Below are 27,958 nucleotides of genomic sequence, written 5' to 3'. Positions count from 1 at the left end.
GTGCATGCCAAAGGTTCGCCATCATCGCACGGCCGTGATCGGCGTATCCTCCAAAAAAGTGAGCTGAGTGTCAATGCTCTCCATTTGCCGGTCTCCACAAGACTGGCACCTCTTTTGTCCGCGGCAGTGGCACGACGTGCAGACGATGAGCGCGACCAAAGTCGACTGGACAATCTCAAAGGGTGTGATAGGACATTGATGCCAGCGACACCATGGCCAGCTCTGACGGGGAGACATTCCCTCCCAGGAAATGGTACAGAAGAGTCCCTTTCCTGTCGCAGAAGCCCATCGAGACGAAGCTCACACAACGACATCTGAGCCGGAAGGCGCCAACCCCAAGCCATGCTGAGGCCGCGCGAGGCAATGAATTTCAGACTTATGAGACCATGACACCGGAAGCGCGCGCCAACCTGCTCTCTGTCATCACGTTCGACTGGCTCAGAACCCTCATACGAACGGGCTACAGCAGGCCTCTGCAGTCCGACGACCTCTATGACCTCCCCAACAATCGGTTGGTGATCGATCACGCCGACCGGCTAGAGAAGGCTTGGACTTCAAGGTTGGATTGCAATCGACAGAGGAAACCCAAATCTGGCTTGTTCTCCTGGAGGCCCTTCTGGGCGAGACGCACCACCGAAAGCACAGTCCTCGCCCTCGCGCTCAACGATGTGACCTTTCAGTGGTTTTGGCTGGGCGGAATACTCAAACTACTCGGCGATCTGACGCAGATCATATCACCCTTGCTCATCCGCTTCCTCATCAACACCCTCTCCGATCCATCCCAGCAGGCATACCGGGCAGGATTTGGCTACGCCGTGGGCCTCTTCGCACTGCTTGCCTTCTCCGTCACCAGCAACGTACATGGCTTCTACCGATCCTACACGACGGGTATCCTGCTGCGAGCAGCACTGATGCACGTTATCTACCGCAGGGCAACGACCAAGCTCACCGAGCGCGCAAAGCTGACGCAAGGTCTGGGAACAGGCAAGCTGATGAGCCTCATGAGCGCCGATGTGACGCGCGTAGACTTTTGCTGTGCGTACTTCCACTCGGGATGGACAAGCATATGCCAGATCATACTCTGTCTAGCCCTCACGATATGGTCGATGGGATACAGCGCCTTGCCGGGTTTCGGCTTGCTGGCACTTCTGTACCCTCTTCAGTCGTTCATGATGAAGACCCTTTTAGCTCTGCGCCGCAACAGCATGCCGTTCACAGATGCTCGCGTCAAAGCCGTGGTCGAGGCTGTCTCTACCATCCGCCTCGTCAAGACCAATGCATACGAGGAGAGCCTCTTAGAAAAGATTGGACACCTCAGGAAAGACGAGGTTGTGTACATTCGCAAACGCATGTTACTCCGCGCCCTCAACATAGCCGTCTCCTTCACGGCGCCCACCCTCGCCGCCGTGGTCAGCATCGTGTGCTACGGCGCGACGAGCGAAGATGGGATGCGGGCCGATGTTGTCTTTTCCTCCCTGGCTTTCTTCTTACTGCTGCGGCAGCCGATGGGAGCTTTGCCCATTGCCATCTCATCCGTCGCGGACGCTATGGCTGCTCTTGAGCGCCTAGCGGTGTTCATGGTGTCTTCTGACGAGCACATGGCGAGCGATGCAAAACTTCGAGGGGATTTGCAGAAAAGGGGACGAGAAGCGCCAGACGAGACAGTTGTCCAAGTGGAAGATGCCACTTTTGCTTATCACGACGACAAACAGCTCCTGGCAAATGACGGCGTTGAGGATGAGAAAACACCAGCTGAGAAATCGCAGAGGCTTTACATTGACTCATTCAAGGTCAAAAAGCAGAGCCTCGTCTGCGTCGTTGGCGCTGTTGCCTCTGGGAAAAGCTCGCTGCTTGGAGCTCTCTTGGGCGACATGCACCTGGTGAGTGCACAGTCATGCCACATCAATCTCGACAAGTCAGCCTCCGCGGAAATCGCCCTCGCGCCACAGGCAGCCTGGCTCCTGAGCGAGACGGTTCGTGAAAACATTGTGTTTGGGCGACCATTCAACCCTGTTTGGTACGAGGAGGTTATCCGCCGCTGCTGCTTGCGACCCGATCTTGAGATCCTTCCCGAGGGCGACATGACTGTCGTTGGTGAAAAGGGTGTCTCCCTCTCCGGTGGCCAGAAACAACGCATCAGCCTTGCGAGGGCGATCTATGGTCGCAGCCAGCTGCTTCTGCTGGATGACTGCTTTTCTGCGCTGGATGCACATGTCGGTGCGCGCGTCTTTGACATGGTCCTCAACCAAGCGCGCAGGAATGGCGAAGGCACCGTCGTGCTCGTGACGCACTCCATGGTGTTTGCTCGCCAGGCTGATCATGTTGTGTATATGGATAAAGGGCGTGTGGTGAGCCAAGGGTCATTTGACTATTTGAGGACCCATGACGATTCTTTCCGCAGCTACATCGGGTCTGCAATGGCTGCAGAACAGACTGCGGACGCTGGGCCTGTGAGCTCTGCTCAAGCAACTCAGCATGAGGAGACTGACTTGCCGCCCGCTGGTGTGAATCAAAAGGCTGAGCGAGCCCAAGACCCGCCAAAGGAGAAGACTGTTGATTCCGCTCCCGCCGATGCGAAGGCAGCCCCAGCAGACCGAGGCAAAGAGATCATGCAACGCGAAGAGAGACTGGTGGGCACCGTCAGCGGCAATACGTACTGGCGTTACATCAAGTTCGGCAACGCCGTGATCACCGTACCGCTCTTCTTCCTCTCCATTGTCGTCTACCAGGGCTCGAGCGTCGTCTCGCCTCTGTGGCTTAGCTGGTGGCAGGACAAAAAGTACGAGTCTATCAGTGAAAGCGCTTACATGGGTGGCTTTGCTGCCTTTGGAATCGGGCAGTCTCTGGGCTTGTTCTTCATGAGCGCCACTTTCGCCCTCTTCTGCTTCTGGTGCTCCAACAAACTCCATGCAGCAGCTCTGACGAATGTCCTCCTCGCCCCTGTCGCCTTCTTTGACACCACGCCGCAGGGACGCATCACCCATCGCTTCAGCAAGGATGTCGACGCCGTCGATAATGTGGTCGGCGAGCAGTTGCGAATCTTCATGTCAACTCTGGTGCAGGTGATTGGGACCATCATCGTGGTCAGCATTATTCTGCCCGTCTTTGTGGCCATTGCTGCCGGTGTTCTGCTGATCTATATCTGGACGGGCATGTACTATCGTCCGTCGGCACGTGAGCTTCGTCGTCTCAACAACCTGCTGCGAAGCCGCATCTACGAACACTTTGGCGAGTCTCTTTCTGGGCTCCCAACACTGAAAGCATTCGGCGCAGTCGATCGCTTCGTCGAGGACAATGCTCGCAAGATTGATACCGAGAACACAGCCTACTGGCTCTCGATTGCTTGTGTGCGATGGCTCAACCTTCGCCTCGACCTCTGTGGCGCAACACTCGTGCTTGGAGCAGGCCTCCTGGTCGTTGGTCTCCGCGACACCATCAACCCGTCATCGGGTGGTGTGGTCCTGTCGTACATTGTCACCGCGCAGGCGGCTTTTGGCAACATGATCCGACAGAGCGCCGAGATTGAAAACAATATGAATTCGGTGGAGAGGATGCTGCACTACGCCTACAACATCGAACAAGAGCCAGCCCACAATGTCGAAAAAGCGGACAGACCGCTCAAGGAGTCGAATTGGCCCAACGAAGGGCGCATCAGGATCGAATCCTTGACGCTGAGCCACCGCCCTGGCTTGGACCCGGCCCTCAAGGATGTGACGCTCAATATCAAGCCTGGTGAGAAGATTGGTATTGTCGGCCGGACGGGTGCTGGCAAGTCAACATGTGAGTCGAGTGTACTTTGTTCTTCAGCATCCGCCTAACCACTTGCAGTGATCACAGCATTGTTGAGGCTCACTGAGCCTACAAGCGGCCGAATAATCATCGATGATACGGATATCCATACAATTGGTCTGCAGCTCCTACGAACGCGCCTGTCCGTCATCAGCCAGGATGCAGTGCTTCTCGCGGGCACAGTCAGATACAATCTCGACCCTTTTCAGCAGTACGATGATGCATGGTTGACCAAGTGTCTGCAAATCGTTGGTCTCGACGCTGATGAGAGCTCCGAAAAGGCCTCTGAGCTCGAGGGCAGCGACGCGAGCGACTTTGACAAGGGTCGAGAAGGCAGCACGTCTGTCCTCCACCTCGACTCTCAAGTCAAGGAGAATGGCACCAACATCTCCCATGGCCAGAGATCCCTCATCTCCATCGCTCGTGCTCTCGTCCGACGGGCCAAGATTGTTATTTTGGACGAAGCAACGGCTTCCATTGACGGCAAGGCCGACAAAAGGCTACAGACCATGCTGAGAGATGTCATGGGCGATGCCACTGTGCTCACCGTGGCGCATCGTCTGGACACGATTATTGACTCGAGTGATCGCGTCCTAGTCATGGACCGCGGGCGGGTCGCCGAGTTTGACAGCGTGCCAGTGTTGTATGCACGGCCGGAAAGCTTGTTTCGAGCGCTCTGCAATGCTGCCAAGATTACTGTCCCAGGGACAGGTAGCTAAGCCTCGGTTGGCCACTACCAACAGCACCACAGAGGCGCTTGGTCTTGGTGTACTAGACTATTTCATCACATAAACCCACACTTGAGCCATCGTGGCGTTCGAGGTAGCCACCATCTGGTAGTGAGTGTCAAGTGATGACAATGGCGATATGTACTGTACAATAAAAATACAAGGCATGTATGAGACCGACCATCCGGCCCATTCCGCTGTTCCTGCACACCGCACGTGAGGCCGGCTTCGGCCTAGTCTTTTACACTACTCATCTTGAAGGCAGCCAAGGTTATGATCGGGTCGACCTGACCTGCTGGCTGGCGTCGGTTTTACGTATAGACACATGGATCGTGAATAGTGGGGGACACGCTGATTCGGCTGCCCAGCTTTCAACAAGCACAGAAAAGCCGCATCACGAGGGAAGTAGGGATAAGTAATAACCAACAGGTTCACGTACGCAGTAGTCGCCAACCAATGTCAGGCGAGAGCTGTCACTGAATGGAGACGGCATCTGCAGCTGTCGCTCAGCTCACCCACGCTGAGCGGGGGTCAAAGCAGGCTGGCTGCAGAAAGCTGTTTTTTTTTTTTTTTTTTTTTTGCAGGATCTTGGAAACAATCCTCTTGAACGCCCTTTCTCGTTGGTCAATGTTCTAAGCCGTGTTCGTGTGGCTGCTCTGTAGAGCATCTTGGCTTTCCGTTGAGCGCCAGAGAGGCCTGTTTTCTTCCAGGGGTGTCGAGAGTCGAGACAGTCGACACAACAGTTCCCTGCACTGTGCTTGATTTTAAAAGGTAATAATCGACATGGTTTCGACAGCCAAGACGGCAAGATCTCTCCGTCGAATCAAAAATCGAGCTAGGACAAGGATCGTCGGAGATGGCTGCGGACTCCTCACGGTGTGATGATCTGATAAAAAAATTTGCCTCAACAGACGACCCGGCGTTGGCTTGGCCCTCGTCCGGTCAGTCCATCATGGTTGGTTCCCTGAGTCCGATATCGTCCGTGAGGACCAGACTCGAGAGCGTCTGGACCAGTGGGTACACAGCTGTATGCCGCCGTGCGGTGTGATGCCGTTGTCCCAACGATTGCTGAGGGCCCTGGCAGACGGCACTGGGGTTCACGGGTGCGGTGGCCAAATTCAGCTTCCAAGTTCCACTAGACTGTAGACCCCGGAAGTTCACCCACTGTGGCTTGTCACATTCGATTGAGTGGGCATCGGCTTGCGACCAACTGGTTATCTGATCTTGTAGAAATACCTACCGCGCGCAGCATCATCGGCCATACTCTCTCGTCTGCCATCCTCCCTTCCCCATCTGCATTCACGCACACTTCCTTTGCTTGCAACTCTCCAACATGACGTCCGCAGCTGGAGCCAAGCAGGCTCCTGGCCACGATACCGAGGCTGCGCAGCCTGCCATGATTCAGCAGACAGTCGAGACGGCTGGCAAGACGGACACCTACTCCTCTGCCGACGGCCACTCGCAGCGCGGTTCGAGTCCCAACGCGACCCCCGACTCGGGCGGCCACAAGGAGGCTGGCGTGAGCAAGGTCGAGGCATTCAACAAGGTGCTTTACCAGTCAGGCCGCAAGGGCAAGGTCCTGCTCTGGGTGCTGGGCGTCTCCATTGGCTTGACCATGTTTGCGTACGCGCTTGACATGGGCCTCACGAGCAGCATCTTCAGCACCCTAGCCTCCTCCACCTTTGGCGTGCACAGCTCGCTCGGCGCCGTGAGCACGGCCAGTCAGATCATCCGCGCCATCAGCAAGCCCTTTATCGGCAAGCTGGCTGATATCACCTCTCGACCGACCACCTACGTCGTCATTCTCTGCTTCTACGCCGTCGGCTTCGCGGTCGCTGCCAGCGCCAACAACTTTGCCTCGTACACGGTCGGTATCTGCTTCACCTCGGTCGGCAAGTCGGGCCTCGATCTCCTCAGCGACATCATCGTCGGTGACCTGACCCCCCTCGAATGGCGCGGCTTCTTCGGCGCCACCCTGTCCTTGCCCTTTGTCGTGACGTCGCCTATTAATGGCTTCATTGGTGAGGGATTCGTCGACAACTGGCGATGGGGCTTGGGAATGTTTGCCATTCTTGTCCCCGCTCTCCTCCTCCCCGCCATCTTCACCCTCTACACCATGCAGCGACGCGGTGAGAAGGCCGGCATGGTCACCATGGCCGACTCCAAGAACGTGCGCACCGGTCTCGAGGAGGGTGGTGCCAAGGGCTTCATGTACTGGGCCAAGCTTCTGTACGCCGGTCTGATCGACATTGACATTGCCGGCCTCGTCATCCTCGGTTTCGCCTTCTCTCTCATCCTCCTGCCCTTCACCCTCGCCAAGAGCGCAGTCGGCGGCTGGGGTAACCCGAGCATGATCGCCATGCTCGTCATGGGCTTTGTGTGCCTCGGCTTCTTCATCTTGTTTGAGATGTTCGTCGCCCCCAAGCCCATCATGACCAAGCGCATCCTGAAGAACCGCGCCTTCCTGGCGGGTGTTACCATTTATACCTTCAACCAGATGGCCTCGTCAGTCCGCAACACCTACTTTGCGTCTTACATCTACATCATCAAGGACTGGACCACCTACGAGTGGATCATCTTCCTAAGCACCACGATCATGGGTCTCAGTCTGCTCGGCCCCGTTGTCGGTCTCATCCAGAGGAAGACCCATCACTACAAGTCCATGATGGTCTTTGGCGCCACCGCTAGGATTATCGGGTACGGTATCATGGTGCAGCCCAGCGGCAACATGACGCAGGACACCGCCCGTCTCGTGGCCGCGCAGCTCATCTTCTGTTTGGCCTCCTTCAACGTCGTCGGTGCCCGTGTCGGCACCCAAGCGTCCGTGCCCCACGAGGACATGGCGTCCATCATCTCCGTCCTCACCCTCTGGTCCACTCTTGGCTCCAGTATTGGCAGCGCCATCGCGTCTGCCATCTGGACCAACCAGATGCTCGACCAGATGTACGTGGAGATGCCCAACGTGCCCAAGGACAAGATTCTCGAGATCTACGGCAGCATCACCGCGCTGCGTGACGAGTACGACTTTATGGACCCCATTAGGCAGGGCTCCATCCGCGCCTATGCCATTGTCAACGGTAACATTACTGTCACGGCCTTGTGCTTGGCCTGCGTACCCTTCATCGCCTCGTTCTTCATGCCCGACTTCTTCCTCGGCAAGCAGCAGAATGCCGTCACCAACACGGGTCTTGATGGCGAGCTTGTCGACGTTCCTACCAAGAACGGAGGCCAAGAGGTGGTCGATGAGAAGCCCAAGACCATGTGGGAGAAGATGCGGGATGCATACCGCAAGTAAGGGGGAGTAATTCCGGACGTGAGAACCTGCTCGTCATGAGCCTGCGCGGGCATTTTCCTGTCTGCAGTAAAAGAGATAGGTTTGAATAATACCCACAAAGATGTTTGGTGCCGCGAAAGCTTGACTGGTGGATTGCACTCGTACTTCTTTTCCCATGGGTAAAGTCCATTCTCAGCGCGGTGGAACGTACTCGATTGCACATCCTGAGCGAATATCTGCTTGAACATTCCTTTGTGTGCGGTGACTAGTGACGAGATCATTTGTCCAACCGCAGTGTGGGTCTCTATCTAGCCTACCCTAACGTCAAATCACCACGCGCGACACGACACATTATACGTGATGGGGATATGGCTAAGAACCTAACTCCCTGTATTTTCCCTTCGTAGCCTCTAGAGCTGTCTCCAATGGATCTGCGATCTCGTTGAAACGAACTTGGTCTCCCCACAACCCCTAGAAGTGTTTTTGTCCTATTTAATCCACATTGATTCAAAATAACCGCTACAAGGCTGCGCTTCGCTATTAGTTCACATTCTACACCGAATCCATCGTTAACTTGACAATGCCATAGTCATAGAGAGGATTCGTAATCACTGACTCATCATAAATAAGAGTCAAAGAAGCCTTTGCAAGTACGACCCGGGGAATTCGATCCGCGGACTCCGGGATCCGAACGGAGAACGGAAGCTTAAACTCGGACGACGCTATCCCCGGTCGTGACCCACCTACCTTCCTATTCTGGGCAATACATGGCAACTCCCGCTCGGCTTAAAAAGTCAGAGGCGACGTCCGGCTTCGACAATGGCTTCGCGCCTCCTTGCCCATTGCTATGATGCTCTAACATAACGCGAGCGCCGTTGTTTCGCGGATGTAAGATGCCACCCTCTCTTCTACCACGAGAGCCTACCTGGGGCCACAGCAACGGCGGTGCAGAAGACCAGGACACAATCACCCACGTCATTGTCGATGCCGAGACGGAGGAGGCAGTTTCTGGGCTTCACAAAGCCGTCACAGAGCCCCACGACAACAGCGCCATTCAGAGCCTGGAAAAATACCTACAGAATGGCGATACAAGCCTACGACCCCCTCCACTGAGCGTCTGCTTCAAATCAGTTACAACCTACGGTCGAGCAGGAGGCGCTGCGCCTGTCAAGACGTTGAGAGAAGCGATCTGGAGAACCTTGACACTTCAAGATATTTACGAGCTTACTCTGAAGCGATTTATGTCACCTGTCAGGCCTGAAGATGGCCAGGCTCTAATCAGAGACTTTTCCGGTGTAGTGCGCAATGGAGAAATGATGCTGTAAGTGTCACTCGACGAGAGCCTACGTGTGTGTACATAATCTGAGTCATACTACAGCGTTCTAGGGAACCCTGGATCAGGATGCAGCACATTCTTGCGCACAGTCGGCAATGATCACAAGTCTTTCCTCAACGTTAGCGGTTCCATTGACTACTCTGGCCTCTCACCGCAAGAAGTTTCCCAGAACTACCGCGGTCTTGTCACCTACATCCCCGAAGACGACTTGCATCTCCCAACCCTCACCGTCCGCCAGACCCTGGACTTTGCGCTCAATAACAAGACACCGAAGAGATGGCTACATCACGCGCCGCGCTTCGTCGAGGAATTTGGCAGCGCATTCGGCATGACGCACGTCATGGACACACTTGTCGGCAACGAATTCATCAGAGGCGTCTCGGGCGGTGAGCGCAAGCGCGTCTCCATTCTGGAGTCGCTGGCGTCAGATGCATCTGTCAATGCATGGGACGGCTCGACAAGGGGTCTTGACGCCTCTTCTGCCGTGGACTTTGTTAGGTCTCTTCGTATCATGACGGACGCTTGCCAGCGAGCCACAATCGTGTCGCTCTACCAGGCATCTGATAGCATCTACAACCTCATGGACAAGGTTCTCCTTATCGATGAGGGACGCATGCTCTACCAAGGCCCAAGCAAGGACGCTGAGGCTTATTTCAACGACCTTGGATATGAGCGTTTGTCTCGACAAACAATGAGCGACTTTCTCACCAGTGTCGCTTCGGGAGACGCTGCCAATATCTCTCAACGGTCTGGCAAGGATGTCCCTCGCGGTGCCGAGAACCTCGAGGCAGTCTTCCGGGCCAGCCGGGCCTTTGAGAAGGTGCACGAGGAGATTAATGCGTATGAGTTGGAGCAGAGCCAAAGCCGTACCGACACCTCCGCGCACAGCATGTCGTCATCCCCGGATGCACTCCAACAGCACGTCAAGGAGACCAAATCGCGATTTGTGAGACCAAAGTCCTCCTACAACATCTCGTTCTTTCGTCAAGTTCTGCTGTGCGCCAAGCGCGATGTTTGGCAGCTCAGGGGCCATAAGGCTCCGTTCGTCTCCAAGTTCATTTGCATATTTGTCTGTGCGTTCCTGCTGGCGTCCATGTTCTACAACATGCCGGATGACTCTGGAGGTGTCTACTCAAGGGGAGGCTTTTGCTTCTACTCATCCGCGTTGGTGGCATGGTTTCAGCTCGCTGAGCTTGATGCGGCATTCCACGACAGGACGGTAGTCAGTCGACAGAAAAGATATGCAATGGTGCGCCCTAGCGCCGTCGTTATTGGAAAGGCACTCCTCGATGTGCCGTTGGTGTTACTCCAATCCGCGACCTACAGCGTGATTGCATACTTCCTCAGTGGAATGAGGATGGACGTAAGTGCTGTCTATTAACATGTCCGCTTGACATGTGTACTGAACCCCCTGGCAGGCTGGAGCATTCTTCATATTCCTATCGTCGACCTTTCTATGCGCCATGGGCTTCACTGCTTCGTATCGCGTCTTTGGCGCTCTGTCACCGCAACTCGAGGTCGCACTACGATACTGCGGAGTATACCTCATCATTGCGATTGCTTGTGGTGGCTATGTCCGATCTGTCGAACGCATGATTGCAGATGTGCCTTGGGTCGGCTGGCTCGCAGTAGGTTTCGACTTCGTTTTCAGTTAATTCCTGAGTGATCGGCTGATTTTGAGCAGTATACCACACCTGTTCCATTCGCTTACGAGAACATCATGGCCGCCGAGTTTCACGGACGCGAGTTCCCATGCCAATCGGATTCCATCATCCCCGCTGGTGCATCTTACAACGAGCCCGATTTCCAGGCATGTGCCTCGCCGGGGTCAACCCCTGGACAGCTCGACATCCACGGCAATGAATACCTTCGGAGTGAGTTTGGATTCAGATACGGCAACATTGGCCGCAACTATGGTATCTTGCTTGCCTTCATCTTTGGTTTCTTATTGATCAACATGTGGGTCGTGGAGCACGTGGACTGGGTGCGTAGTGGCGGCGCCCTTCTCGAATTTGCACACGGCCGCAAGGGGAAGCGCAAGGCACACGGTTGTGATGAGGAAAGTGTCGAGCTTCCGCAGGTTTTTGCAGATGTATCTGAACAGACTTCTGGGGCTTCAAGGAGTGAAGAACTCGCTCAGTCTGGCTCGACCTTTACTTGGAGGAACCTTGATTACAGTGTCCCGCACCAGAACGGGGAAAAACAACTTCTTCGGGATGTTTCAGGATATTGCGCGCCTGGAATGCTCACAGCTTTGGTCGGAGCGTCAGGCGCAGGAAAGAGTACACGTAAGTTCTACTCCTTTCCTACCACAGCGGCACATGGAAGCTAAAGAGCGTGCGCACAGTCCTCACAGTTCTCACCCAGCAAGCCACTGGCACGGTCACGGGTAACATGCGAGTTGACGACCAGCCTGTCGGTCCTTCGTTCGGGCGAAGCGTCGGCTACTGTCAGCAAATGGACATTCACGTCGAAACAAGCACTGTCCGGGAAGCGTTCGAGTTTTCGGCGCTATTGCGGCAGAGCAATGAGACAAGTGACGAAGATAAGTTGTCCTACGTGGACCGGATACTTGATGTGCTTGGCATGGTGGAGTTGCAGGACATGACCATCGGGTCTCTGTCCCTGGAACAAAAGAAGCGCACCACAATCGGCGTGGAGCTCTGTGCGAAGCCGCGCTTGCTCCTATTCTTGGATGAGCCCACGAGTGTAAGTCCTGGAAATGATACCACAAGGTTTCTACATATTAATTCTCGCTAGGGCTTGGACAGTCAAGGTTCGATGAGCATCCTGAGGCTGTTGCGCCGCCTTGCGGATGGAGGGCAAGCGATTGTCTGCACCATCCACCAAGCGAGTCAAGAACACTTTGATCTGGTAAGTCTGAAATGCTTCGGGTAAAGTAGACTGTATTACTCGAGCTGACAATGGCACAGTTTGACAAGGTTCTCGCACTCAACCGAGGCGGAGAAGTATACTACTTTGGTGCCGTTGACAAGGTGCTGAACTACTTTACGAATCATGGTGTCAAGGCTTCCTCTGGCAAGAACGTCGCCGATCTTCTTATCGAGATACCCGCACGCGAAGCACCTACGACAGGGGAAGAGTCATGGCCGCAGGTGTGGGCAAAGTCTCCCGAAGCTGCCGAGGTGCTGGCCGACATTGACAGCTTCACCGAGTCAAAAGAGCCAGCCAGGCGATTAAACGATCTGGAAGCATCAGATGCCGGCTTTACGTCTTCTACGTGGAGACAAGCACGGCTTCTCACCAAGAGAACACTCGCTCAATACTGGCGTTCGCCCAACTACACTTACTCACGTCTTTACGCCACATTTGTCCATTCCCTTTTGAACGGCCTCATATTCCTGCAGCTAAACGACACCGTCGCAGCCATGCAATACCGCATCTTCTCGGCGTTTCTTGTCCTTATGATTGTGCCGGAAATCATCAACGCTACAGCCATGATGTTTGACGAGAACCGCAATATCTGGCTGGGGCGCGAGTATCCGAGTCGTATCTACGGTTGGACCGCATTCACGACGGCTCAGATCCTTGCCGAGATACCATTCGCACTGGCTGGCGGCTTAGTGATCTATGTGCTGCTCTACTTTATGGTTGGCTTCCCCCTCGGGGTCGCGGCTGGCTATACCTTCCTCATGATGATCCTCTTCCAACTGTTCATCACGTCCTGGGGACAATGGATTGCTGCACTGAGGTGAGACCAGATATCTCTTGCTCATGAGTACCACTGACACCGTGGAATAGTTCGGACGCCTCCATGGCCGCCAATATCATGCCTTTCTTCGTCATTGCTGCTGAGCTCTTCAACGGTACTGAAACCTGAACCCTATGGGTCTACTGGCGGCTGCTAATCCCTCCTAGGCGTCCTGCAGCCCGCATACCTCATGCCCGCAGTTTGGCGCTACACGCTGTACTACATGGGCCCCTTCACTTATTGGATCTCCGGCGTCATGGCAATCATACTTCCACGGATCACTGTGGAGTGCGCCAATTCCGAACTCACCCGCTTCGATATTCCTGCAGGCACCACGTGCGGCGACTATGTCCGGGACTGGCTCGACGACACCATTGGGTACTTGTCGAATCCAGATGCCCCGGCTGACTGCGGCTACTGCCAGTACGGCTCGGGCGAAGATGTAAGTTGGACACCTTGGCAGCTAACTGAGCTTCCACTGACCAGTTCAGTATCTGTCCACGTTGCAGGTCAAAGGTTCGTATGCCTGGCCGTGTCTGGCCATATTTGCCGTGTTCACGTGCACAAACTACCTTTCAGTGTACCTTTGGGTATATGTGAAATCTGTCAAAAACTGGCTGCCATGGTAGACATCGCTTTCTTTTTGGCTTGCGGAAAAGGGGGAATTGATCACAGGGGACGGACATTATAGAATAGAATAACACGCAATGGGAATCACGGAGATTTGTATGTCTCTTTGCTAGACAACATTCAATGACTGGTAATAAGCCTGTATAAGACAGACATCTTCTTATGGAATAGCTCAAATAGTCTAGGTGGTTAGGGCACCACGTTGTGGGATCACACATTCAGAACCGTGGAAACCCCAGTTCGAGTCTGGGTTTGGGCACAGAAGTCAGCAAGCGCTTGGATAAAATGTTGCCGCTGCGGCAGCTCCGGGTGCTTGTGTTTTTTGTTTTCCTGTATATTTATTTCTCACATTTTTCTTCTTTTTCTTTGGCGCGTCCTGACTCAAAGACATTCTTGATCAACTAACACACGCGACAGGACAGATAGCATGGTTCGTGAAATATTGACCAGGGATCAGACACGAGCGCTTCTGGTTCTGAAGAGTATAATTCATAATTATCAGCTGTCTACGAGCCTCCAGCGTCCCAAAAACTCTTGTCCTGAGCGGAACACCAGTCCTGCCCTTACTCCCAGAAACCATCGGGCCAGAACTCCTCGAGCCACTCATACGGGTCCTCTGGCTCGTACACACTGGTGACGGTGCCGTTGAAGCCCTCAACAATGTTGTCTGTCGTGGTGTTATAGAGAGCATACTTCTCGTCGGGGCCCTCGCCAATGTGGTAGGGGACCGTCTGCACGTTGTTGCCAATCTCCTTGGTGACGATAATGTCGACGTTGTCGATCTGGGCGTTCTTCAGGCGGAATTCGTCACCGTAGTTGGGGTTGATCTGGCGCCGTCAGCACTGTCAAGGGCAAAAGCGGGAATGATGTACTCACAATGCCCATGCGGATTCCGTCGACGGCCACGACGTTCTGAATGGTGGCGTTGCGCTTGGCTTGGTTCAAACAGTTGCCACAAGACTGGTAGAATGAACCAAAGGTGTTTGCGTAGAAGCCGGTGATGTTGTATTTGCCGCCGAGAGAGTTGTCTTGGAAGATCTAGTGCCGTCAGCACGAATTGTGGCTTCATCTCATGAGTCTGTTCATGTGCATACCTTATCAGTCGCATTGCGAGCGCCGCCACCAATGACCTTGAGCTGGGTGTTGAGACCCTTTGCAGTCAATGCATCTTCGCAGACATCCTCCCACCATACTGAAAGGTGTGTTAGATTGTACATAATCCGAAAAGCGGCTACGTGGGATACTGACCATTCTCGACCCAGGCGTCGCCCAGAGCGTGGATACCCTCGGATTGATGCTTCCCAATGATCACATTCCTGATGGTGGCACCAGGAAGCAGATTGAAGACAGCGTCCGCATCCGTACCCTCAGCCTGCTCGTTGCAGCTACCCTCGGGCCGCTCATAGCGCTTCATGCCGCCATCAAAGGTGGCGCCGGCGGGGACATAGAAGGTATTCTCAAGAACGACCGTCTCCTTGGCCACGGGAAATTTTGTCACGGGGAAGGGGAACCGAGGAGCTGGTCGTTCGGTCAGCTCAGATTGGGTAGAGTCCGAGTCTCCCTGGGCCCCGTCTCCCGTGTTCTGGCGCTTCATAAGGCGACCACCAGTGTGCGTCCAGTCGAGGACTTGAGATGACTGTGCAAGAATGGGCAGCAGCCCGAGGATCAAGGCAGTCTTCATTGCGATCGGCTTCGGGGGACTAGTGATGGGATCGAAGGTGCTTTTATGGGTAGGTAGAGGCGCTCAAGAACGGATTGACTCTTTGAGGGCAACAGCGGACCAAGTAAATCCAGCTCTCATTAATCGGCAAATGTCTACTCATTTTATACTCGTGCATCATGCCGATCGTTGTTGTCTTTGTTCACGTTGACGACCTCGAGGAAGGACGGAAATATTGTTGTCACCGACGTCATGCCCAATGGATAATACACACGGCTGTTGCATTCGGAGGAACTCTGTTCTGCATTTTCCATGAATCAGAACAACCCCGGGCCACGATGCGGGGAACAACACCCCTGTCGTCTGGGGGATGTAGCACGCGGGGAATACATTTCCTCCACATGCTTCCCTGGAATCTTGAAAAGCCTCCCCGCGCAGACATACACCAGTGCTACTCCTGGGGATATTGAGCACCGATGCAGACGTTAAGTTTTGCGCCTTGCCATTGTTGGAGGATAAATGTGACCTAGAAAGGGCTGCTATGGCTTTCTTTGCCCAGCTTCTGTATGTGCCGGAATTGACTGTGACTGCTTTCCGACGAAGCAACCCTTTCACGTACTCCTCACGCTCAGCCTTGTGGGGTGAAGCGGTGTAAGATTCGGGATCCCAATTCAAGCTTAAAGTATCAACGGTCAGAAGCTACACTTCTCCTGCACGTATCTCGGCAGCGCTCGGTACTTTGCGCCGAAAGAAGGCGGGCGTCTCGCTTCAGATACCACCAAAAACGTCGCTTGCCTGATCATCACTCATTATTTACCCTGTTAAATTCGACAGTCCTGGGGACACTTGAACTTGAAGAATATTTGGGGTTCTTTGTGCCCATTATTATCATTAGCATGCCGGATTTTTATGCCCATAATCACTTGATCTAACTCTATTCATTTTCCCAGGAAAATGTCACGAAATTGTCGGCAAAACGCCCACCCTGGTCGATTTGAGGCCTCAGAAGAGTCACATGCCGATGAGAAAGGGCATTATGATCGCGAAAGTCGCTCCCATAGCCGGAGACTCGAAGTTGGGCCTTGCGGCTGAATCGTCATCGTCGACATTGTCGTCTTCGTCGTCCGACTCCTCGTTGGCAGCAGAGGTTTCCAAAGAGCCTTCATTCAATCCAGAAGATGTCTCTTTTAGGATCTTCTTTGTCGTGCTTGTGGTAGCAGAGGGCCCAGTGCTCTCAGTGCTGACGGTGCTGTCGGTGCTCTCATTGCTGTCGGTTCTCCCATTGCTATCACTCGTCTTCGTCTCGGATGCGGTTTCCGTCGACGTCTGCTCCTCGGTGTGTGTGGGCTTCGGCGCCTCTTCAACAAATGGCTTGATGATACACTCGGTCATGAGTTCATTGTCCTTAAAATTGCCAGATTCTCCAGAGGGCGTGAGGCTCATGACATATCTGAAGCCGAAGCTGCCTGCGCCCCAGCCGACGAAGCCGATAAAGACGTCCGTGTTCTTGGCAATGTACTCGTTCTGGGTACAGAACTTCTCGATGCACGTGGGATCCAGGGACGCGCCCGTCTCGGAGATGATGGCCTGGCGCTTGTTCTTCCTCAGCCAATCTCCGATGGTCTTGAACCCTGCGACGTTATCTGTGGTGCACTCCACGTGTGTCCCCGAGTTGTTGATGTCCAGGTACTTGTGTAGATCGAGAATCAGACCATCCTTGCTGCCATCCGGGTTTGAGATCTTGGCCAGCAGTCTCGCGCTGCCACTCGACACAAAAGTCTCGGCACTTGCGAAATTGGTGCCCGGGAGCAAGATGATCTGCGACTCGGCGCCGGCCTTGCGGATGCCTGTCACGACCTTCTGACAGGTCTGTGCCCACCGGACAATGTCCAAATCGTGAGGTTCGTTCATGATGCCGAACATCACCTTGTCATTGTTGGCATACTTCTTTGCCAGCTGAGCCCAGATGTCGACAAAGTCCTCATCGTCGGGTCCTCCTTGGCCAACGATGCCACCGTTCCAACGAGCAAAGTTGTGAATGTCGATCATGCAGTATGAGCCGGTGTCTAGGCATGCTTTCATCAGCTTGTTGTAGTTGTTGAAATTGGTCTCGTCCATCTTTGCCCCTAGTTGATCGTTGACAAGATACTGCCACGGCACCGCTGCGCTTCCCGTCAGCCCACTGTTGGTCGCATTTCTGGCGCGTTAGCGAATACTCACGAAGCCTAAATGTGTTCATGTCCGCATTTCCAACCCAATGCTGCATCTGACCCTCGCCATCACTGCCACCCATCTCTGTCAGAGGAAATATCCTCTCGCCTGGCGGACATGAGCCCTGGTTCGCTGATCAGTTTTGGGGCCACGAAATCACGAGCAGCGAAAACAATTGCATACGTAAATCTCACAGCCGAAATCAAGGCCCGGTATAGCGACGCCCTGGAGATAGTCAGCCCTGGGAGTGCTCTTTTGATCTGACCGGGAGCTTTACCAAGTATTTGATTCTACCCCACGCAGGCGGGAGGAGCGCCAAGAAGGCTGCAAGAGCGGGAGCAACGCGCATCGTTCAAAGTAGATGCGCAAAGAATTTTGCAAAATTATCCATGAGAATTGAATAAGTGGTTGCTTCGGGAGAGAAGAGGAAGAAGACAGACATCGAGTTGAGTGTTGCTGGGGGAGTAATTATAGAGCTCGTGTTGTACGCTAGCTCGGCAAGCGGATGTCAAGGCTGAGCCAAGCCCGGCGACCCGCAATCACGATGCGCGCTAAGTATAGACAGGCAAGCGAGATGATAATAATAATCCGAGATAATTTCGAATGCTCGTAAGTATGGACACAGTACCTTATGCGCTACGCAAGAAGCGCTTCTTAGGTTTAGCCCGTGTCCTGGCCGAGAATCCAGCTAGCGCTGGGTTCAACAAGTCAGCTCCAGGGACAACTAACAAAGAGAGGTGCCTAGCGCAACCTGGTGTGACTGCGTAAATGTCTCATTGGAAGCTGTCAGACATTGTCAAATTGTGAAAGGTGTTATTATCCCACCGCCATATCCCAAGACGTTTCAAGACGGGCTGGTCCATTAGCATCAGATCTGATCATACGGGGATCGTCGTTCATCGTGGGTTCCAAGGTAATATCCTGGAAAGGCCAACTTGCAAACCTTTGTTCATTACGGTTCGATCGTTCCAAACCGAAAATTAGGTTCAAGGTACCGTTGGTTTTCAGGCCTCCTCGCGTGTTCTACCTACCCTAAACACCAAGCATCTGCTTGTCAAAAGCAAAGCCAAATGTCCTCTTGAATACGAAACAAATGAAAATCTATAGGGCGAGAAAAAATCTGATCAGCAAATTCGGTTCAGGCCTGCCTCATGGGGCAGGGTTGCCAGGCGGCGGGCGGTCCATGTAAGGATGAACGGCGGGACCAAACAATGCAAATTGGTTTGCCCAAGCAAGGCAGAAGAAATGAAGCGGCCCGAGAGCCATTTGAAAACGGCGGAATGGGTGTATTCCATCTACGGATGCCGTGGCGCTCTGAACTCGTAGATGCGTATTGTCGCGAGTGAATAGACAAGGGGCCGTTGCAGACAGCGAGCACTGAGGACAGATAAGTACTTGCTAGTGAAGGTGCGAGATACTGTCAAGACCTACGGTACCAGCTTCCACAGGCCTGAGATAGGAGGGATTGATATCAGTGCTTACTATGTGTACAACTTGCTGATCTGTGAAATGCGCGAATGCCTGCCCATGGGCATTCCTGAAAACCCAATTGTTGTCGAATCCGCATCTTAGCACCGATGCGATTCAGGAACTCGATGGGGACTCGGATGACGGTAGGTGGGGCCATAGATTGGCCCCGCTGATGTCAGTGTGCGCCCAAGAGGAGATGGACACTCCCGCCCCCCAAAGGACGAGGAGCCGGGTCTGCCCCCGCAGGCCGGAACAATATCGTCGAGGTTATATGTGACGTGTCTGAATATATGAATAGGCGCATATGTAGTACATTTCCTATTTGCGACAAGTCGACTTGCCCTGCATGTTTTGTTAAGAAAAGTGCCTGGTGATGGGGGCAAAGATATCCGCGACTCCAGCCGCCAGCCCGGCCTGCGACAGAGAAGGTGGTGCCTGACGACAGGTAGATAGCCAATATCAAAAACACTCCAGTCCTCTCCTGTGATAGGAATTCGGAACACCTCGAAGCCGTGGTAGGGTCGGATGATGACAAACACAAGATGTTGGTTACGCCTCGCTCCTAGCGCTCTGATGCGCGGTACGGACGTATGGAATATTTGAAATCCGGTCCTCTCAAGCCGGTCTTGAGATCGAAGTTGAAAATTCTCCAGTGACATGGGGCTGGCGCTGGGAGCCTGGCACCACTGCACCAGGACCAGGAAGTCATGTCCTACGGAGGACGCTCTCAAAAGTTTTTGGTCGCCAAGACGCTAGGAGATCAGGGATTAGCTACACCCATGGAACTTTTGCACCACATTGAGTGTGGATCTGCCAGGCCGACTTACCCCTCACTATCGAATGCTGTCGTGATTCATAAAATACAACTCCTTTTTCTTTTGAAGCCGACCGTGAAGATGCCGCACACCGATATTGACCGGGAAGCTCACAAGAGGCGGTAAAGGTGGTATCGACTGGTGGCGTTATCAGAAGATCATCTTGATGCCGAAGTTGATTCCTTTCGCGAAGGAATGCGAGGCTGCTGGCCGGCAAGGTATGTTGATTCAAGAGGATAAGGCTCCGGCACACTCACATTCTCTTCAACAACAAGTCTTCGATCAGGAAGGCGCGCGCCGCCTTCCTTGGCCCGGCAACTCGCCGGACCTCAATGTGATCGAGCCTGCCTGGCCGTGGATGAAGAGATATACTACGAAGAAGGGTGCGCCGCGCACACGAAAGGAAGCTATCACGAGGTGGGAAAAGGCTTGGGAAGACCTCTCGCAAGAGCAGATACAACGGTGGATTGAACGTATCCCGAGGCACGTTCAGAAGGTTATTGAATTAGCGGGTGGAAATAAGTACGTCGAGGGCCGGGGAACGTCCCCAGCAAATTTACACCAAAATTAGCTATTTTAGTCGACATGCAGAATTAGCGCGACCAAAAACTTTTGAGAGCGTCCTCCGTAGTGTTCAGCCACGGCTGCCAGTGGAGACCAATCATCCGCCAGCCTTTTCTCTAGTCGCAAACTTGCAGTATCACACAGCGCTAGAGCATATGGTCTAGAGCCAGATGTGTGGGGTCTAGACCAGCAATACTTTGGATCTTTCGAGTTCTCTGTGCCTCAATCCTGTTGGTTATAGTTTCTCCCTAGGTATCGAAGTAGCAGTGCCTTGATAGCATTCAATGGTCTAGTTGCTGGTCGAACAATTTACTGAATTGCTTTGGCCGGTTGGATCGACTGCACGTAGCATGTAGGTATGAATCCGAATCGACTGTCCTTGATGGTGATGTCATGTTTCGCTGAAATACTGATCGATCTGAGGGTGGAGATCGCAGATGATGCAGGTCCTCCAGATGCTTCTGCGCATCCAGTTGTGATCCTTGCGCTATTGTCACTAGATAGGAGCTGTGCTCCGTAGTACGCGTAGTAGTGCTGCTACTCAACCAAGTCAGGGCCTTGCTTCCAACCTCAGATTCCGCATTCCCAACTTGAGTCCACGTTCAGTCCCCCGCGACCTCACCATCAACATCTGCCCCGAGTCCTCAACCGCCCTGGCGTGACCATCGATGCCACGGCCAACTCTGCTCGGGCCGACTCACAATGGCTTGCTGCGCGCCTGCCAAGCGTCTTCACGCCTCGGAAGGCGCTAGAGAGCGCGAGACCTTCAGGTTCGGGCGTCCTCAAGCTGACGCGCAAATGTCCCGCGCAAATGTCCGAGACTGACCGTTCCGCGACTGTAGATACTACCCTTTGCTCTCGAGCTACTTCCGATTTGCCCGCGATGGCCAGGCGCCTCCGAGCCTCGAGCTCACTACGGCACCCGACAGCGTGCTGACAGCCCTGGCTCAGCTGGGCATACACCAGACGGGCACTCAGCGCGCCTTTGTCTCTCTGTTCGACGCGACGCATCAGTACATCCTGGCCGAAGCAACACCCGAATCACGCATCGCCCCGAGCCTGCCCAGCCTCAGCCAAACGGTTCCCCTGACACTGCGAGGCACCGCCATCCCGCGCGACCAGGGGACGTGCGACCATGTGCTCAGCCTGACAGCCAACGCCCAGGACAGCGGCGACGACACCAAGCTGCCCTTGTCCGTCGTCCCCAACCTCACCAAAGACAAGAGGTTTTCTTCGCGGCCCTTCTGCCAGTTTGGCGAGGCTGGTCAGTTCTACGCTGGGGTGCCGATCCGAACCCGCAGGGGCATCGACATTGGGGCGTACTGCGTCATGAGCACGGTCCCGCCCCCTCTGTGGGACGAACAATGCACACAGCGCCTTCGCGACATCTCCGGGGCCATCACGGAGCACCTCGAACTCAGAAGGGCCAGAGCCGAGTCCCGCCAGCATGAGCGCCTGAACAGAGGCCTGGGCTCCTTCATCGAGGGCAAGGGCACTCTCAGCGGCTGGCAGTCGGGAGCAAACACCGCCGCCTTTGTGAATGACGACAGCAGACCAGAAGGCGCCCTCGACGCGCAGCAGCAGCGTCTCGAGACCGAAGATGGCGGGGAACAACAGGCATCAGGCGTATTGCAGCACGATGAGCTGCGCCATCCGCCGCCAGCTGTCGCCACCGCAACGTTCCCCAATCGTGACTTGGACGTATCCCACGTGATCTTTTCCAAGGCGGCCAATATTCTTCGAGAGGGATTCGAAGTGGACGGCTGTGCGTTCCTAAGCACGGCGCAGGCTGCCGACTGGCGGCCCCGCCCTTTTGAGGAGGGTGAACCGGCTAACAGAGATATCACCACCGAAGAGGCGACGCTGACGGGCAGCAGCAGCGAGGATCAGGGTCGCCCTCTTGATAGCGAGGCACGAAATGCGCCCTGCGGTCTGATCGGGTTTTCCACCACGGAATCCTCCAGCATAAACCACCCTGTCGCGGTGGCCCCCAAGTTTGGAACCATGCCGACACGGTTCCTCGCCAAGTTGCTCAAACGGTACCCCCAGGGCAAGATTTTTCACTTTGATGCGGAGGGCGAACTCCAGTCAAGCGACGCCTCGGAGGAGGGGGATGGCATGCCAGAGCCGCGCCCTATCAATGACAGCAGCGAAGCAGCGTCGCCTCCCAGGGAACAGCGTAGGAGAGCCCGCAGGAAAACCCACGAAGTTGATTTTCTACACCGCGCATTCCCTTCGGCGCGCAGCGTCGTCTTCGCGCCCGTCTGGGATTCAAGAAATCAGCGATGGCTTGCCGGGGGCTTCATGTACACGTGCACCGCGTCGCGCATATTCACCACCCAAGGCGAGCTCAGCTTCTTCTTGGCGTTTGGCAAGCTCGTCGCCTCGGAAGTCAACAGCCTGGAGACGTACCAGGCTAACAAGGCCAAGTCGGACACCCTCGGTTCCTTGTCTCACGAACTACGATCTCCGCTGCACGGCGCCGTTCTCAGCTGCGAGCTGCTCAGCGACACGGACCTGGGCGTGTTCCAGGGCAACGCCGTGCACACCATCGAAACGTGCTGCCGCACCTTGCTTGACACCATTGATCATCTACTGGATTACTCCAAGGTGAACAGCTTTGCCGAGGAGAATGAACAATCTTCTGGCAACGGCAGTCGCCCGCGTCACAAGGGGGTCGAGTCGGCTGGCTTTGGGAAGAAATCTTTGTACAGGCACGTCAGACTAGACGCACTGGTCGAGGAGGTCTCGGAGAGTGTCTACGCCGGCTTTAGCTTCCAGAGCATGTCTGCGGCTAGGGTTTCCATGCAGAGCGGACCAGGCGAGTCGTTCTTGGCCGCTCGCAAGTCATTTGATGGCGGGGTGGCTATGGATCACCTAGGTCGAGCGGGACGAGATTCTCCCTGGGGCAGCACGTCCTTGTACGTATCCATCGATCCATCCTGCGATTGGCTGTTCCACGTGCAGCCTGGGGTGGTCCGCCGTATCGTCATGAATCTCCTCGGCAACGCCCTCAAGTACACCACAAAGGGCATGATCCGCGTCTCACTGGAACAGATGCGAACCCGACCGTCTCCCCGCGAACGGCTTGTCAAGATCACGGTCCAGGACACGGGCAAGGGCATCGGTGAAGAATTCCTCCGGCACAAATTATTTCAGCCCTTCTCCCAAGAGGACGAGCTCGCGCCGGGCACTGGTCTTGGGCTGAGCCTCGTCAAGAAGGTCACCGCCAAGCTGGGCGGCAAGATCACCGTGGACAGCAAGATTGGCGTCGGCACTACGGTTGCAGTTACCTTGCCGCTGCAACCGTCGGTGCAGGTACATGAGTCTCCAAGCGACGTGTTTGACCCCGATGATGGGTTCGACGACCGAGTCCGTGAGCTCAGAGGACGGCGAGTCGGTCTCTGTGGCTTTGGACCAGCGTGGGGCGAACAAGGCCGCGCGCTCGTGGAGACCATTTGCCACCGCTGGCTGGGCCTTGAGTTGTCTGTTGGCGAGGCTACACCGCCAGATATAGTCATTTGGTCAGACGATGCCCTACCATACACGCGGGAGCACCTCGACCAACTGGCCAGAATACCCAACGTCGTGATCTGCCGCCATGCACTGGCGACGCGGCAGCTGTCGGGGGAATTCGAGAATTTCAATCGGGACCGAGTCTTTGAATTTCTGGCTCAGCCGTAAGTGTCCAAACATTTGATCCCTTGGTTTCCCGTACACCAGCTCACACATGAACAGGATTGGGCCCCGGTCTCTGGCAAGGGCCGCCGTGGATGCTGTTCGTAGACGGGCCGGCTTGCCCAAGCTTCTTTTGCAGACACGCCCACCCGGACCGCAGCGTGCCCGGAGCTTACACGACGAAAGTCCTAGTACCAGGGCAGCCAAGGGAGCATGGCTTGAACATCCTAGTCTGCCGCAACCCAACGGGAAATGGGGGGCCGGCGACCATACGCCATCTGTCAATGAGCAAGAGAATGGGATCGGCCGGGGGTTGGCTGTGACGGAGAATGGCGTCAGGAAAAAGTACCTGCTCGTGGATGACAATCCCATTAACCTAAAGGTCCTCTCTGCGCTTATGAGGAAGCTAGGGCAGGCGCATGAACTGGCCTCGAATGGACAGGAAGCCGTCGAGGCGTACATGCAGGATCCTGCGACCTTTGCTGGCATTTTCATGGATATCTCCATGCCTGTCATGGATGGGTTGGAGGCCACCAGGCTGATCCGTGAACATGAGCAAAAGACGCACGCGCAAGCGGTGGTGATCCTCGCCCTCACGGGTCTCGCGTCGCATCGCACGCACCAGCATGCACTGGAGAGCGGCATCGACTTATTCTTGACAAAGCCTGTCAGTCTCAAGGTGCTACGCGAGGCGCTCCAGTCGAAATGCGAGGCGCCACCTTGACGGCGTTTGGCGTGACTTACGATACTTTTACTTATGCACATGATTTGCCGACATTGGGCAATCGCGGGGAGGCAGATGAACCCCAGAGAGCGGCTCCGCACCGTCGCTGAGGAACGCGGCCATAGAAAACACTCGCGCCGTCGGCATCTTTCATAGTAGCAGCCCGACAAGAGCATTGCCAGTGGTGGATCGAACGGTTCATGGGATGCTCGCCCAGTCACCTAAGTGCCAGTCGTGACGATAGTTCGCTCAGGCAGCCGATCAGGCCTCGTCTCCACCCAACACTACAAGATGGAGTTCACGCTGACTGATCACGTCGGTGAGAGGCCAGTGTCAGCTCGACAGTTGCCGACGCTGACACGAGGCATACGTCCTGTCGATCATGAATGTCAGGGATCAAGGCAGTAGCCTCAGGGCATAGCACAGATATGGAGCAAGCTCGATTGATGAAGCATGTTCATTGTTCATTCATTGAACCTCTCATTCGAGATTTGTCCAAGTATGTGAAAAGTCACCGTAGTGACTCGACGAATATGTACAGTATCCCGCTCCCAATGGCGAGACCCCCTCCGCCCATCTGAAGGACCCAGCTGTCTACGCGGGGAGCTTGAAGCCGGTCTGGCGCAGGTTCTGGAAGACCTGGCCCTGGTCGTACTTGGCCGAGACGGCCTTCATGAGGGCAATGTTGTCGGCGCCGTAGTGGGAGATGGGGTCCTGGCTGCCGTGGGCGTAGTTGAGGAACTGCCAGTGCTTGTTGTGGCCGAGCTCGTCGGCCTTGGCGAGGATGGCCTGGTTGAGGGCGAAGATGGTGGGCAGGGTGGCGGCCTGGGTCTCCTCGGTGTCGGCGGTGAAGACAATGTTGTACATGATGACGGGCCCGTCCACGACGGTGGCGTCGAGGCCGAGAACGTTACCGCCCTGCTTCTGCATCACGTCGACGATGCCCTGGGTGACGGGCTGCCACTGCCAGATGAGCTGGATCTTGTTCTCGCCGTCCTCGACGAGGCCAATGGCCTTGTTGAAGTACTCCATGACAATCTCGTCCATGGCCTCCATGATCTCGAGGTTGTGGTCGACCATGCCGGTCTGCCAGTTGGCGTAGAGGCCGAGGGGCGTGGGCCCCGTGAAGATGGGCACGACCTCATGCGCGGGACCGGTCGCGGGGACGGACGTGGTCGACTCGACCTCGAAGAAGGGGTCAAAGACATCGCTGATCTCGGCGTTGATGTTGGACATGATGATGGCGCAGGCCCAGGCGCCGTCGGCGTAGCTCATGGCGCCAATGATCTGGCTCTCGGGCTCGTCGTCCTGCTTGTTGACAAAGTCGTAGTAGCGCTGGCGGACCTCGGGCCGCTTGTCGATGCTGTACGAGTTGAGGTTGGCGTAGATCTCGGACGAGGGCCAGACCTTTTGGTCGATGCGGGTGACGAAGCCAAAGTTGCCCGAGCCGCCCTTGAGCGCCACCCAGAGGTCGTGGTTCTCTTCGGCGTTGGCGTTGACGATGGAGCCGTCGCCGAGGACGACCTCAAAGTTGACGACATTGTCGCAGGCAAAGCCACGGACACCCGTGTGGAAGGAGTAGCCACCGCCGGTGGTGAAGCCTCCGACGCCGACAACGTCCGCGCGGCCGCCAATGGCGACGACGCTGTAGTCGGCGAGGACCTTGTAGGCGTCGCCCCAGGTCTGGCCGGGGTTCATCGAGGCGACCTGGGTGGACTCGTCGTAGGTGGTCACGTTCAGGTGGCCAAAGTCCACGGTGACACCGTCCTTGATGCCATTGCCTCCCTGAAAGGCAGTGTGGGCGCCGGAGCGCATGCCAAAGGGACACGAGTACTGCGTGAGGACCTTCATCAGGGCCGAGACATCCTCGGTGCTCTCGGGCAGGACCATGCACCAGGGCGCCTGCGCGGCGTTGGCGGAGTAGTACTCGGCCAGGCGCGCATCGTAGCGCTCGTCATTGGGCGCCCAGACCTTGCCCACGAGGCTGGGAGCGGTGGCGAGAGCTTTGCACTGCAGGCGAAGAAGGCGTTAGAAACAGACTCGGTGCTGTGGGCGAAGAAAACCCAGGGAGCATGGAGGGTGAAACATACGCATTGGCAGCTGGGCTTGATGCTGCCAGCTGCGGCCCAATCCGCGGCTAGGGCCGTCAGGGCGAGGGCGGTGTTTGAGAACTTCATGGCGTCCCGTGCGTGCGAACGATCCGTGCCACAGAGGGAAGGAAGAAGGAAACAGAGCTCGGCCAAGAAGGTAGAGAGAGATGAAGGGATCGGCGAGGGCGTGCGGCTGACACGTGGGAAAGGATCGAGACTGGCGAGGCTGGAGTGCCTTTTTATGTAATAACGATCGTCCCCCCCCCTGCAACCGAGGGGATGTAAGGGAGGGAGGGATCCGAGAGCGGTTGTTGATTAATGGACTGCGCTCACAGCCACGCCTGGACTCGCTCGACCTGTTCAAGGGCTGGAGGCCGACGCAGCCAGAGGCTAGCTCATTAGCATGCATGTTATTAATTGGCAGCATCAGGCCATCAGCACCCACTGGCTGTGCGTAGCGGTCTGTCCTCCACATGGACCCTGGCGAATTATGGACATGGATGGCCTGCATGATCGGGCCCGTCCCCAGCTCACCGCGAGTCATGAAGACGCCGAATCTCCGTCGGAAGGCTGGCCGCAGCAGTCGGTGAACGGGCTCAGAAATTACATGTATTCATGACCATGGGCGGCGCGTGCCGTCAGTCCCGTTTCCCTCAGCTCGGTCGAGGACACGTCGAGAGAGACTGGCTCGTTGCCTTGCCACCGCCCACATTTCAAGCGACGCCCACCGAACGCCCTCCCGGACGCCCACCGTTCGTGTCCAAGGAGCGGTGGGCCGCGACACACACAGAGAGCCCCTCAATGCCCCTCTTGTTACGCTCTTTCAGCGGTAAGCATACTCCCTCCCGTGCACTATTGAGTCTTGTCACTGGGGGAGGCGCTGGGAGCCGGCTGTCGCGCGCACCACAGAATCTGCGACGACAGACGTCAAACATGCTGGTGTTGTTGGTCGTGCCTCTCCTCGCCGGCTGCTGTGCCTCCGTCGGCACTGAGAATGCACGTGTGCCCCAATGCCACGAGGCGAGAAGCGTCGTACATGTAGATGGCCAGATGCGCGGCACAGAACAGAACCATTTCTGCCTGACCCCTGGTCCTGCAGAAGTGCCTGCGTGGCCGTCAAGGGGGCAGGCCTCGGCCAGCCAGTGAGCGTCCTCGACTCGTCGGGCTTTGGGGGCGGCTGGTCTGACCGGCGCTGAATGCATGCGGCAATATCAGGTCCGATCCGAGGGATGCGGATGCCTGGCCTCACTCAAAAGGCTCACGCCAGGGCCAAGACA

The 27,958-nt window shown here is 55.6% G+C and overlaps 7 protein-coding genes across 7 annotated transcripts; 4 read left to right on the top strand and 3 right to left on the bottom strand.

Moving 5' to 3' along the window:
- Window positions 1-212: 212 nt before the first annotated feature.
- Window positions 213-4,508, top strand: J7T54_000496 (ATP-dependent bile acid permease; the record flags this gene model as incomplete). The annotated part of the gene is made up of 2 exons (XM_051509815.1): window positions 213-3,780; window positions 3,829-4,508. 2 exons carry the CDS (start codon window positions 213-215, stop codon window positions 4,506-4,508), a joined length of 4,248 nt encoding a protein of 1,415 aa, XP_051359234.1.
- A 1,342-nt stretch (window positions 4,509-5,850) lies between these two features.
- Window positions 5,851-7,812, top strand: J7T54_000495 (siderophore iron transporter; the record flags this gene model as incomplete). Its single annotated transcript, XM_051509814.1, has 1 exon — window positions 5,851-7,812. The coding sequence occupies one exon, from the start codon at window positions 5,851-5,853 to the stop codon at window positions 7,810-7,812; it is 1,962 nt and encodes a 653-aa protein (XP_051359233.1).
- An 872-nt stretch (window positions 7,813-8,684) lies between these two features.
- J7T54_000494 (uncharacterized protein) lies at window positions 8,685-13,948 on the top strand (the record flags this gene model as incomplete). The annotated part of the gene is made up of 11 exons (XM_051509812.1): window positions 8,685-9,112; window positions 9,170-10,490; window positions 10,546-10,755; window positions 10,812-11,415; window positions 11,475-11,836; window positions 11,888-12,001; window positions 12,061-12,839; window positions 12,890-12,954; window positions 13,007-13,281; window positions 13,331-13,359; window positions 13,927-13,948. The coding sequence occupies 11 exons, from the start codon at window positions 8,685-8,687 to the stop codon at window positions 13,946-13,948; spliced, it is 4,209 nt and encodes a 1,402-aa protein (XP_051359232.1).
- Window positions 13,949-14,032: 84 nt separating this feature from the next.
- On the bottom strand, window positions 14,033-15,150 carry J7T54_000493 (uncharacterized protein; the record flags this gene model as incomplete). The annotated part of the gene is made up of 4 exons (XM_051509811.1): window positions 14,033-14,296; window positions 14,346-14,507; window positions 14,564-14,661; window positions 14,718-15,150. 4 exons carry the CDS (start codon window positions 15,148-15,150, stop codon window positions 14,033-14,035), a joined length of 957 nt encoding a protein of 318 aa, XP_051359231.1.
- A 990-nt stretch (window positions 15,151-16,140) lies between these two features.
- On the bottom strand, window positions 16,141-17,689 carry J7T54_000492 (Endoglucanase EG-II; the record flags this gene model as incomplete). Its single annotated transcript, XM_051509810.1, has 4 exons — window positions 16,141-17,291; window positions 17,350-17,464; window positions 17,524-17,565; window positions 17,618-17,689. 4 exons carry the CDS (start codon window positions 17,687-17,689, stop codon window positions 16,141-16,143), a joined length of 1,380 nt encoding a protein of 459 aa, XP_051359230.1.
- Window positions 17,690-20,891: 3,202 nt separating this feature from the next.
- Window positions 20,892-24,591, top strand: J7T54_000491 (uncharacterized protein; the record flags this gene model as incomplete). The annotated part of the gene is made up of 3 exons (XM_051509809.1): window positions 20,892-20,959; window positions 21,032-23,869; window positions 23,928-24,591. 3 exons carry the CDS (start codon window positions 20,892-20,894, stop codon window positions 24,589-24,591), a joined length of 3,570 nt encoding a protein of 1,189 aa, XP_051359229.1.
- Window positions 24,592-25,185: 594 nt separating this feature from the next.
- J7T54_000490 (uncharacterized protein) lies at window positions 25,186-26,768 on the bottom strand (the record flags this gene model as incomplete). The annotated part of the gene is made up of 2 exons (XM_051509808.1): window positions 25,186-26,601; window positions 26,682-26,768. The coding sequence occupies 2 exons, from the start codon at window positions 26,766-26,768 to the stop codon at window positions 25,186-25,188; spliced, it is 1,503 nt and encodes a 500-aa protein (XP_051359228.1).
- Window positions 26,769-27,958: the final 1,190 nt, after the last annotated feature.

The sequence above is a fragment of the Emericellopsis cladophorae genome, assembly GCF_022114955.1.
Source record: "Emericellopsis cladophorae strain MUM 19.33 chromosome Unknown NODE_70_length_107903_cov_114_062619, whole genome shotgun sequence".
Taxonomy (NCBI): Eukaryota; Fungi; Ascomycota; class Sordariomycetes; order Hypocreales; family Bionectriaceae; genus Emericellopsis; species Emericellopsis cladophorae.
This window is presented reverse-complemented; position numbering and strand designations above follow the sequence as displayed.